Genomic DNA, 13102 nt, shown 5'->3' with positions numbered 1-13102 from the left:
AAACGTGTTGTAAAATTATTTATTCAGATTCAAAACCCTTTTAACACCAAACTTGATAAAATATACAATTTTAAAAACAAAGAATGAGCAAATCCATAGTAAACGTCATGAAAACAAATATAAAAAATACATTAACAATACAGGTTTACAAAAATATTCACAGATAATACAAGGTAACATTAATACATTAGTATTGTTTTGTTAGAACTCCACTCCAAAGTGTTTGCATGTTGTTGTTGTTTTTTTTTTTTTTATAAAAATGTTCGTCGACCTTCATATGGCTTTTTTGTTGCCGTGGGGTAAGCTTCCATTGTTGTTGACCAGCAAATGACGCGTGGCCGGATTGGGCTGCAGGTGCTCGCACACCACTTTCTGATACGTGGTGTGGCTAGTCAACCCGTGCACGAAGTCATCTAAAAAGCAAAGTGACCCTAAAAACGTGTTTTTTGTGGCACAATTATTTTGTTAAAAGTTCTGTTACCTTGATTTAAACGGCCATTACAGGCTATCTCGGCGTAGAGCTGCTCAGTGTGATACTGACGGATGCCCAGGAGCGCCCCCATCAGGTCAGACAGTTCCTCAGCACTCAGACTTCCTGTCCCTTCTTTGTCAAACAACTGCCAGGTAGAATAATATAATATAACATGATAGGACCAGGACATGTCCCCCAAATGTCCCCACATGACCTAATATGACCAGGACATGTCCCCCAAATGACCTGATATGACCAGGACATGTCCCCCAAATGACCTAATATGACCAGGACATGTCCCCAAAATGTCCCCACATGATCTAATATGACCAGGACATGTCCCCCAAATGGCCCTATATGACCAGGGCGCGTCCCCCAAATGTCCCCATATGACGTAATATGACCATGACATGTCCCCCAAATGTCCCCACATGACCTAATATGACCAGGACATGTCCCAAAATGACCTTATATGACCAGAACACATCCCCCAAATGACCTGATATGACCAGGACATGTCCCCCAAATGACCCCAAAAGACATGATATGACTAGGACATGTCCCCCAAATGACCTGATATGACCAGGACATGTCCCCCAAATGTCCCCACAAATATCCCCACATGCATGACCTAATATGACCAGGACATGTCCCCAAAAATCCCCAAATGACCTGATATGACCAGTACATGTCCCCCAAATGTCCCCAAATGACCTGCTATGACCAGGACGCGTCCCCCAAATGACCTGCTATGACCAGGACATGTCCCCCAAATGTCCCCACAAATGTCCCCACACGCATAACCTGATATGACCAGGACATGTCCCCCAAATGACCTGATATGACCAGGACATGTCCCAAAATGACCTGATATGACCAGGACACGTCCCCCAAATATCCCAACATGACCTAATATGACCAGGACGTGTCCCCCAAATGACCTGCTATGACCAGGACGTGTCCCCCAAATGACCTGCTATGACCAGGACATGTCCCCAAAGGACTTGATATCAACAGTACGTGTCCCCCAAATGTCCCCACATCAATATGGGCGGGGCCAAGATCTATCTCCACACAGCAAAGCCTCATGGTAATTTCTCCAAAAATTGGAGTTTCTAGTATAACATGGTCATTATGTGAGTAAATGAATATATGAGTATGTGTTTTCCCTCCCAAAATAAGTGAATTGAAGGATCTATGTAAAATTCTATTTTTTAATTGCAAAATACGTGCGGGAAACACTAATACTGCAATTAGATGTCAAAACGGGGGGTCGCAAAATATTGTACCGTGGGCCATAATTGGCCCCTGAGCCGCATGTTTGAGACCCCTGTCCGAAACCCTCAACCCCAAAAATGAACATTTTGAGCCGATAACTTACATTGAAGGCCGTCCGAAGTATTGAGCGGATGTCGACGAGACCTGAGAGGGCGGCCACGTTCAAGTAGATTTGTCTGAGATCCGCCATTTTTCCCTGAAAAGCGCAAACCACCCGAATAACGCTAAGATAACGTCGCCCCGAACGCTCCTCGCTTTACCTGGGAATACAGCCCGCAGACGCTAACGGCCGTCCGTTCGTCCGCCAGTCCCAGCAGAGCGGCCAGATCTCCGGCCCCTGCCTCCGAAGACCCCGACTGACACCTGTCCAAAATTCTGTCCAGCGCGCTTTCCACTTGTCTCGTTCCCATCCTGACGCACGGACAGGGTGGTTTGGCGTCTCGCGTGATCAAACGTCATATGCAACCGTTCCTACCCGGCTTTGCGAAGCAGAGTTAGCGCTTCCCTGCCAGGGGACGACAACGGAAGGGAGAGACCGCCCACTTTTTGGACCGGCACGCCACCCTGCATCACGTAGTCAGTCGCCGGGATGCCGAGAGCCCTTGAACATAGCACCACAACACCCCGCCAATGAGTTGAACTGGCCGTCAAGGGCAGGGAAAAACGTGTCTTACTCTGCCATGAGCTTCTGCACGTTGTCAGCGTACAGTTCGGGGTTGTTCTTCTCCTCCGCTGAAGGATTGTAAACTGGAAGGAACTGAGGGATAACATTGTTAAGTCACAGGAATCTAACACAAAGCCCGTAGAAGAAAATCAGGCAGTTTGACTTCACGTTTGTCACGAATATAACATTTCAATAGTTTCTGTAGACCTCCTTGAAGTTGTCACCCATCAGACACAATTTCATAGAAAAACGATGTCAATCGTTTGCGCTACATTTGTGCTGTAAAAAATTTCATTTTTGCTGCTATTGTTTTTAAAGGGGAACCTTGGACTTAAAAACTTGTACAGTAGTATGAAAAAGTACCCGAACCTTTTGGAATTTCGCACATTTCTGCATTAAATCCCTGATATTTGTCAAAATCACACAGATGAAAATACAGTGACTGCTTGAACTAAAACCACCCAAACAATTATAGGTGTTCATAATTTAATGAGGATAGTTTGTCCGATTGTTTGCATGCAATCCTCTTTCAAATATGAACGCCTATAAATGTTTGGGTGGTTTTAGTTCAAGACACTGTTTTTTTCATCTGTGTGACTTTGACAAAGATCTGATCACTTTTGATGGTGATTTTATACAGAAATGTAGGAAATTCCAAAAGGTTCAGGTACTTTTTGTTACCACTGTAGGCTCTAAAAAACAATTGTTCTCTTTTATTAAAATATGCTATTATAAACATGTATTATTGCCACTGATTAAAAAAATCTAGAGTAGAGAGAGAGAGAATTTAGAGTTAAAAATATGTCAAATTATTTATCAATTTAGGATAATGTTTAAACAGTCAATATTTCAATGTTACATGTGCGGAACTGCAATGATGGTATTTGAAGTTTTTTATACTTAAGATTTATTTGGTGATACTGATATGCATGTACAGCATTTACATTTTCGAATTATATGGAGGTGCGTCTTATGTATAAAATGTATTATATTTTGAATGTGTAGGGGTAGGACCTAATAAGCTATGCTTCTTCTCACTCCTTTTCAGATGTTTAAGTGTTATTATTTCATTGTTTCTACCAGGATATGCTATAGTAAGTTTCGGTTTTGTTTCTATGATGTCAACCCATAAATAGAGGCATGCCCTGCATTTCTCTTTTGTACACATGCGGAGAAGACGCTTTGTGCGTGTCTCCGCGTCTGTACCCGAGAGCTCTTGTTCATAAAGGCTTCGAAGCAAGACAATCCTTGGCTGAGTCTGATTCTGTTCTCTTATTTGATACTTGTCTTGGTGTTCAAAAGTGAATTTCCCTGACAATGGTTATTAAATATTTGCTTTTACCAATGAAGGCTCACAATAAAGTATCGATTGCTATAATAGTATGTTCCATGATTGTAGTTAGAGACATTTTAGAGATTGATAACTATAGACATGTTTAGCTCTTGATAAAACTGCCTTGTCATTCTGACCAGTTTAAACCGGCCTAGGTTCCACAAGTCAACTTCAATACATTTAAGGAATCATATTGTTGCATTTTATTACTTACCAAATGCTATTGCTTCATGAAATGTATTTGATGAGTTATTAAGTTGTTATTATATATTTGCTTTTATCAATTGCTGCCCGCAATCAAGAAATGCTTCTGCTTTTTTTGCTTGCACTTTTCCGTTGCGTCGAGATTGCTTTATAAAGGAAAATCATGACTCAAATGTCACGCGTAAGTATAGATCTGTGATCTATCCGGCATTGTGGTGCCATTTGATGATTATTAAATGGTTATTAAATATTTGCTTTTACTAATGAAGGCTCACAATAAAGTATCGATTGCTATAATAGTATGTTCCATGATTGTAGAAAGAGACATTTTAGAGATTGATAACTATAGACATGTTTAGCTCTTGATAAAACTGCCTTGTCATTCTGACTGGTTTAAACCGGCCTAGGTTCCACAGGTCAACTTCAATACATTTAAGGAAGCATATTGTGGCATTTTATTACTTACCAAATGCTATTGCTTCATGAAATATATTTGATGAGATAGTTATTAAGTTGTTATTATATATTTCCTTTTATCAATTGCTGCCCGCAATGAAGAAATACTTTTGCTTATGATTATTGTTCACAAAGAAAGAATGTTTTGTCATGAAGAAGCCTCTTGTCTGGTCAAGGGCAGAAGAGGCCGCTTTGCTTTGCTGAAATGTGCTGACATACATGTATATAATTCCACCTACATGCACACACATAGCCAAACAAAGACAAGCGGTGTCGCCAGCTTGCTTCCCCTTTTAGGTCAAGACACCAGTCTGTTGCTAGGGCCATCCCAAATAAAAAGCAAAGTCAAGGAGGGGCTAGGCAGAACGATTGCGGAAGCTGTATAGTTTCCCCTCTTTCTCCTTGCAAGCTTTTCAACTAAATTGAGTGTCCCTTCGCCTTATTTTGGGTAATATTATAAATGTCTACCTAACGATTCGTATTTGAACTTGACACCATTCGTTTATGCTGCTAAAGGGATATTCAGATTTTAATTTCGAGTGTCTCAATAATTATACAAACAAAACGATAGCAGCACAGATGAAAAATTTTACAGCACAAATGAGCACAAACAAATGGCACTATTGTGGTTCTGTTCCGCCGTAGATTGGGGGGCTGCGATAAATCGACATTTGATCATCAATGAAGCAATTCTTCGTGACATGTGAAACCAAAGAGCAAAAAGACGTCAATGCTCACCTCCACGGTCATATTGGTGTAGATCTGCGAGGTGGTGTGCCACAGCGCCTCCACCCTGTCAGGAGGACAAACATCAACATCTGCGCCGAGAGCGCCCCAGACTCGGCCAACTCACCACGTCGTCCCTTTGTGCGACCATCGCACTGTATCCTGATGCAAATGAAGACACGCCTACTTATTCCGACTTTAGAGATTTAAACGAAAACTCCAGAATGGGCAGGTTTTACTCACCACTTTGTTGGGGTAACGCAACAGAACCGGTTGGACCGGCACTCCGCAGAGAAAAGCACCTGACGGAGCGCAAAAGAGAAACATCAAATAAGTCAGATGTTACGCAAACACGAAGCCGCTACGCCCTTTTTCTCTTCTTCGTGCCGCTCATTCCACAAAAGCGACCGGATAGTCCTGATTGACGGACCCGAAACATGACCTCACCGGGTTTGAACTTAATCAGAGCGCTGCCGTTTGTAGTGGTACCCTCCGGAAACATGAGCATCTAGCAGAGAGTTAAATATAAAAAATACAGAACAAGTGACTTTAGTTCAGTTTGGAATATTTCTCATGACGTACCTGAGGCCAATAGCCATTGGAGTTGAGTCTTTCCGTAAGCTGGGCGACGGCCTTCTTCCTGGAATCTGGATCATTCCTGCTCACCAGCACCGACTGGTTGAACTCCAGAAGCGCTAATAAACATAGAAGGGCATAACAATAGCCAGGTGAAAGCAAGGTCAACACATATTTAAGTGGATAGAAAGTCAACACCATTTTCAATAAAAGTCCATTGCTGCCAATGAATTAATTGTGTGGGAGTGCCTAATGCAGCTATACTTTGAATATGAAGCGTTCAACAAGGTAAAAGAGGAAGCAAATGAGTCAACTGTAAAGGGTTAGCTAGTATAGCTACCATTGTATATTAGCGTGAAGCTAGCAGATGTTTTAGCTTGTGAGTAATCAACTGCTTGAAAAGCTAAACATATAAACAAGTTGCACCACAGAATAAATCACAGGAAAAAAAGTGCAGAAAATACAGTAGATGGTTAACCCCTCGATGCCTGAATTCAACAAATACACATCAAAAATATATCAAACTGAAAATGCAACTAAACTCAGAAAATCTTAAATGAAACTTTTTTTTATTGGGTGGGGGTTAAACACTAAAAAAAAAAAAAAAAAAGCTCCAAAAGCATGTTGTAGCAAGATTAGATTCCATTGACACCTATGTAAGTTGATACCACTGACGTCCAAATTTTTTCCCATTCATTTTCAATGGCAAAAAAAAACAATATCCCCAAATAAACAGGAAATGACCAGATATCAATAGGACGTGTACCCCAAATGTCCCCGATTGCGTTCACGCTTATGGAGGGTGCTGCCAATGACGGACATGGACGTCAAATTTTCCCAATCATATCTAATGGTGTTTACTTTGTTTAATGCCATTGACTGGCATTATTGTCCATTCTATTGATAGACCTGAGTGGGGCTAAGATCTGTATCTCCACAGAGGAAAGACCCAGGTGCAATTTCTCCCGAAATTGCAGTTTCTAATTTTTAAGTATTTTTTATTCTCAAGTATTTTTTTGTTGTTGCATTTTCTCATTTTAAAATACCTGTATTGGCCCGAATATAAGAGTGTTTTTTTGCATTGAAATAGGACTGAAAAAGTGGGGGTAGTCTTATACTCGCAGTCTAGACATAATACCCATTTACGACGCTAGATGGCGCCAGATATCATTGAAGCGATGTTCTGTCATGACAGATCTCAGCTACTTTCAAGTTTAACCAGTTTGCATTATTTTATTGCAATGTTTTTCCTTATTCAGATTTGTTTCAAGACTACAGTTACAGTTAGACCTCACTTTGATGGTTAATGCAGTTATTGCAATTTTGTTGTTTTATCACAATAGATTGGTTTATTTACATTTCAAAAACCAGCAGCCATTCATTTACGAATGTGATTGCACCTTAGTTTACTTATTTAAATGTTCAGATATTAAGATTTGAATGAGGCAAAATAACATGCTTTTTCTCTCAAATATATTGTTATAATCATTTGTTTCAGATGTACTGTAATTATTTTCTGTATAAAAATTTGGTGTTCAAAAAGTGATTTTTCAAACTTGAGTCTTGAAAAAGGGGGTTGTCTTATAATCAGGGCTGTCATATTCAGGCCAATACGGTACATTTTAACATTTAGCATTTTTTCTATGAATACTATTTTTTTTCCCCCAATGTTTTATGTAAATTGGTTAAATATGAATTAAGGCATCGAGGGGTTGAATAAAACATTATTAAACAACTGCAAGCTCCATGCTAATATACACACACATATACATACATTGTATATAAACTGTTGTAAACATTAGTAATATATAGCATTTAAACTAGCCGACTTTTGCTACGCAAGTTAGCCAATTGTTGTAAAATTGGCTAACTTACATAGCAAAGGTCCGCTAGCTTAATGCTATATAATGCTAATGTTTACCAGATGGTTTCTGGTGCGGACGAGAAACAATCTGGTGCGCACCAGATTGCTTAAATTCATTTTATTTCAATCGATGTCTCCATAGGGGTGCCGTACTAACATGACACAAACATTTTCTAATTCATAATATTGTAATGAAGTTCAACTTGAGGTGACATTGTACAACAGAGTAGTCACGTGGTGAGTCATTCTCTATAAGATGCACTGCAGGGAAAGTAAACATTTAATCATGAAAGCTCATTATGAATCTGTAGCGATTAGCCAACTTAGTCATTTTGATAGTAGGCTAATACAGCTAATATAGATACATACAGCATGTGTTGCCTTCATTATCAGGCTTAGAATTGGTTTTAATTTTTTGCGGTTCCAGACATTTTTTTTTTTTAAAGTCCGATATGGTTTTTTCAACATTTTGGGTTGCCAAACCCTGGTATAACACTTTCTTGGGCACTCATTAGCTGCCATTGACGGTGTTCACCCCTCCCAGTCGAAATGGATCGGACGTCTAGCGCCGTCAATAGCACTGAACGATGAGCATCATTCATATATCTAAAAATAATCATTTAAAGCAACACTAAATAACTTTTCAACCTTTATAAAATATTTTCATAGCATTTGTGATGTTATGTCGACTGACAACTACTTAAATGACACCTGTTTTATATCTTGAGGGGATCTGTACAGCTTTCACCGCCACTAATTAACTTTGAGGCAGCTTACGTCACTTCACCCTTTCCCTATTTATTATAAAGACAGAAGTCAATGCTAACGCTTTTGCGCTAATTGTGCACAGATGGCAGAGCAACAAGAGACAAAAAAATTTGTCCGAGGAGGGGGAAAAAAAAAAAAAAAAAAAAAACGTGGGCTACCAGGATACGCAATAATAAACATTGGCCCGGCTTTCACTTGTCTTGACTACCCCCTAACACATAGCTACGCACATGGTTTCTAACAGTCATATGCTATTGTTCAGCCACAACTGGATTCATTACCTTATTACTATTCAATCATCCTTCACTTAGCCACTGGAAAAAGAAATATCGTTTAATCAATTTGCAGGCGACCGGGAGATTGATTTTTGATTGATTGACGATTTTACGACACTGTGCGGGTGTGCACTTGTCTTTCTTAAGGCAAAACACTACCGCTTATGTCCACCGGTGTCGCTAAAATCGACCAAAACCTGAAAAGTTACAAAGTGTTGCCTTAACCTGACATTTGCTCACCTCCGATGACCGGCAGCCCGGTGTTCTCCGATCGAGATACCACGGTGGGCAGATGGGTGGGACACAAAACCAGCATGTCCATAAAGGTGCTGTGAGGCGCCACCACCAGCATGGGGGCTTCCTTCAAGTCGGCCTTCCGACCTTTGACCCGTACCCACAGGAAACCCAGCGACAAGAAGACAGCCCGGCTCAGGAGATAGACGGGGGGATGGAAGAACAGGCGGCGCCACCCCGATACCGGTCGGGCGCGCTCTTCCGCCGACAGGCCGGCCAGGCACAGGCGAGCGAAAGGCCACATCAGCAGGAAAAAGAGGACCACCAGTGCCAACCGGATCGGGAAGAGGACGCATCCCAGGATGAGACCCTTTGCACGGAAGAATCAAAACAACAATTTACAATTGGGAGAACGTATTGTAGTTTATAGATCACTATGGATCACCAAAAGTACAATGCTGGCTAAAAGTATTAGCACCCCTGCAATTCTGTCAGATTATGCTCAATTTCTCAGAGAAAATGATTGCAATTACAAATGCTTTGGTAGCAATATCTTCAATTATTTTGCTTGCAATGAAAAAAACACATTAAGGCACTATCATTTTACACAAAACTCCAAAAATGGGCCAGACAAAAGTATTGGCACCCTTTTAAAAAACCTTGTGATGTTTCTCTAATTTATTTAATTAACAGTACCGGCTGTGGCACATAACAGGTCGTGGCAATAACTAAATCACACTGGCAGGCAGTTAAATTGGATTAAAGTTGACACAACCACTGTTCTCGTGTGTACCACATTGAGCACGGAGAAAAGAAAGACCAAAAAACTGAGGACTTGAGAAGCAAAATTGTGAGGAAGTATGGGCATCTCAAGGCTACAACTCCATCTCCAAAGACCTGAATGTTCCTGTTTTTACCGTGCGCAGTGTCATCAATAAGCAGTGTTGTTAATTTTACTTTTAAAAATTAATTATAGTTACAAATTACTTCTCCCAAAAAATAATTGCGTTAGTAACTCAGTTTCATTCATATTTGTTGCAGTTTTATTGCTTTACAACTTTGTATATAAATGTAGGAAAGCCAATTACATGCAAGGACACTTTTCGGACACAAGGGGGCCTGGCCCTCTTGGCCTCCCCCCTTAAAATCCACTTATGGATATTACTACCAAAGCATTTGTGATTGCAATCATTTCTGGGAGAAATTGAGCATTATCTGACAGAATTGCAGAGGTCCCAATACTTTTGGCCAGTACTGTAACCCTGGAATGCCCCAAAATCTACTACATCCCCTAGAAATGACAAGTGACCCAATGTAAACTCCCTAACAACAATAGAGGTTCAGTCCAATTTGACTTGTGATGAATAGCAATGAACGTCCGTTCATTCGCCCCTCCCAGTCAAAATGCTTAAAAGTATATACTTTGTATTCATTTCCATATCTTGCGTCATCACAGAACTAAAAACTGACAATGTTTGCTAATGCTAGTTTTAATCCTCAAATAATGACATATGATTTAATATCTACCCTAACATGGAAGAATCCAGGTTTTTTAAAAGGTTAAACAGTGTTGAAAATGGGCTAAAAGTTCTCACCCGAACCCTTTGGAAGCCGCTCAGCGTCACCTGGTGAAAGAACGGATTATTTGCCTCCAACTTGTCCATTGTGACGTCGTCAAACGTCCAGATGGAAGGAAGCCTCTTGAAAGTCCGACAAGCTGCACGTGTTGGAGCGCACAACGCTGGACCGGTACCTGCCTTTAAAGCGGATGCACCTAGGACGTGGACACGCCCCTTTTAGTCACGGTCGGACCGGTTATGTTGATCAGCTGTTTCCTTGGACTTACTTATTTGGGATCAATTAGATGTTAACTTAATGCTCAATGTTCAAATGCACTTTTATTTAGGAGTTAAAAAAAAAAAAAAAAAGTTCATTTAAAGTTTTTAAAAATGAAAATAATAAAGAGGAAAATATCGGTCAATAGTCGTTTTCATGTATTTTTAAAATATTTTTTAAATTTACATTTAAACAACTTAAAACTTAATGACCATTACAACTTAATTTAAACAAAACAATAATTTGAGTGTATTCATAGTAAATAGTCCTAAATATATTTTTTTTAATTGTTAGAACTAAAATTTTATAACATCTAAAGGACGGGCAATGTGTGGCAGAAAATGTCAGTCAATATAAAATCGACAGGGCTAAAATATTAACTCATTTATAGGGTTGCAGCTATCAATTATTTTAGTAGTCGATTAATCGATGAACTGGTTAGTTCGAATAATCGAGTAATCGGATAAGGAACATGAAAAATTTAAAATACTTGAGCTGAGCCTTAAACGGCATTAAAAAAAAAAAACATGAGGATCTATATACAACAACAGAACAATTGGCTAACTTACATAGTAAAAGTCTGCTAGTTTCATTGCTATAATATGCTAACTTTTTTTTTATTTTAATTTTTTTTTACAATGCTCTTAACAGATGGTTTAGACACATATTCCCACAAAAACAGCTTAATATGCCTATAAAATAAATTATGAATGGATAAAACACATTAGCTCAAACAAAAACTTAGCTTACGTTGGTCTTAACAGAGAGCAGTTGGATTCAGCCATGTGAAACGAGGCAGACCAGAGAGCAGTGTATCCAGCTTAAACGATAAAACTAAATGCAAACACTTTCAAAATAAACCATTACAACGCCACTTTAATCAAACAAATACTCGAAGCAATAAAATTTGATTTTATTTTTTGGGGGATCAAATCCTCGAGTTAATCAATTAATCATTGCAGCGCTACTCATTTGCTTCCAAAAACGTATAAATACGTTCTATTTTTAATTGTTTAAAGTGTCCCAAAGGCGTATTTATACGTCTTTTACGTTTTTTTTTTTCACAAGAGACATCTCTAGGTTCTGATGCAACTTTGCTCCAAAGCACAAAGCTGAAAATCCATTTTAAAGCAATAAAACTGGCCACTGGAGGGCAGTAGCTCATTTGGTAAGACCCGCAACCTGATTCAACGGAACGAACGGCCAGGGGTGCTGGCGGAAGACGACCGAACGGACGACCAGGATGCCAGGCGCGAAAGTCCGAGCAGGACGATCGGGAGGACGTCCGGGACGCCAGGCGACAAACGACCAAGTGCGACGACCAGGAGGACATCCATGATGCCAGGCGGCGGATGACCGGGCAGAACAACCAGGAGGATGCCCGGGATGCCAGGCGCTGGACGACCGAGCAGAACGACCGGGACCACCAGTGCAGCGGATGATGCCGTTAAGTCCGTGCTCCTTGCCGAGCAAAGCCCGCGCCGCCATACTCGGCCGCCACTCGCGTCCCCCGCACCCTCCAGTGTCCCGCACGGCCAAACCAGTTCTTCCCCAGGAACACAAGTTCCCCAGGCGAACTCTGCCACGAGACAGTGGTCACCTCAAAAAATTCCATCTTTCTGAGCTAGGCGGCGACGAGGGAAAAGTTTACCCCGGCTGTCGCGGCCACAACATCGTCATCTCTCAGTTAGTTATGTGTAAATAAATTGCTACTTTGCTATCAAAAGCTCTATTTGTCTTATTATTTTGTAAAAGGAAAACATGATTCAGATGTTTGGGATGTCACATAAGCAAAAAATAGCTGTGTTAAAGTCAGTTATATTTGAAATGTATGCTTTTACAAAAAAGCTGTATTTCTCTTTTTCATCAGAAATTGGAAAATTGCTCAAACTAAGCTATTTTCTAATGCTGATTTCTAAACAATGGAAAAAGATATGAACTAACCTTTTTTTTCCTGCTGAAAGAAAAGAGTAATCTTTCTTTTGGTGGGTTCCATGTTTATATAGCAATAGATCGGTCAAAATCCAGTAAAACGGCCGGGAGCGAAAGGGGTTGCACTGGTGAAAATAGCTGGGAGTGAATGAGTTAAGTGCAGGGAAAATGTCACTAACAATGCGCTAAATCAACCTTTTTTTAACACCGGCCTCTTCTTAAACTTGACGGCAAATATCAGTGGTCGCAAGCATAATGAGGTTTCTTGGCTTTATCTATACGGTTTTGTTGCCTCGTTTTCTAGCTTTTAGTCACATACTATGCTTCTCTTCTCCAAAAGCTGCCTCAAACAGCCAACAGCAGCTAAAGTTACTGTTTATATTGACAGGCTCTGAGCTGCTATAGGTGTGCAAACACACCAGTAATTGCGGCCAACCACTAGATGGTGACCTACACAAAGCTTTGCTTAGATTAGTCTAGACAA

The 13102-nt window shown here is 40.3% G+C and overlaps 1 protein-coding gene across 1 annotated transcript; it reads right to left on the bottom strand.

Annotated features, from left to right (window-relative positions):
* Positions 1–11: 11 nt before the first annotated feature.
* On the bottom strand, positions 12–13091 carry lpcat4 (lysophosphatidylcholine acyltransferase 4). The gene is made up of 14 exons (XM_057854593.1): positions 12631–13091; positions 10446–10624; positions 8857–9220; positions 5716–5828; positions 5581–5641; positions 5377–5435; positions 5261–5295; positions 5146–5200; positions 2425–2507; positions 2226–2351; positions 2011–2161; positions 1854–1946; positions 482–617; positions 12–413 (listed from the first exon to the last, which is right to left on the bottom strand). The coding sequence occupies exons 1-14, from the start codon at positions 12680–12682 to the stop codon at positions 274–276; spliced, it is 1647 nt and encodes a 548-aa protein (XP_057710576.1). The 5' UTR covers positions 12683–13091; the 3' UTR covers positions 12–273.
* Positions 13092–13102: the final 11 nt, after the last annotated feature.

Source organism: Corythoichthys intestinalis, chromosome 13, assembly GCF_030265065.1.
Source record: "Corythoichthys intestinalis isolate RoL2023-P3 chromosome 13, ASM3026506v1, whole genome shotgun sequence".
In the NCBI taxonomy this organism is placed as follows: Eukaryota; Metazoa; Chordata; class Actinopteri; order Syngnathiformes; family Syngnathidae; genus Corythoichthys; species Corythoichthys intestinalis.
The sequence above is the reverse complement of the archived record's forward strand: the minus strand, read 5'-3'. Positions and strand labels throughout refer to the sequence as shown.

Bases quoted from the DNA above. Each gene is read 5' to 3' on its own strand.
- lpcat4 (XM_057854593.1), bottom strand. From the start codon at position 12,682: ATGGAACCCACCAAAAGAAAGATTACTCTTTTCTTTCAGCAGGAAAAA. The intron at 2,352-2,424 runs GTAAGACACGTT...GCTATGTTCAAG, and splicing joins GTGCAGAAGCTCATGGCAGA to GGCTCTCGGCATCCCGGCGA. The intron at 1,947-2,010 runs GTAAAGCGAGGA...TGCGCTTTTCAG, and splicing joins TCTGCGGGCTGTATTCCCAG to GGAAAAATGGCGGATCTCAG.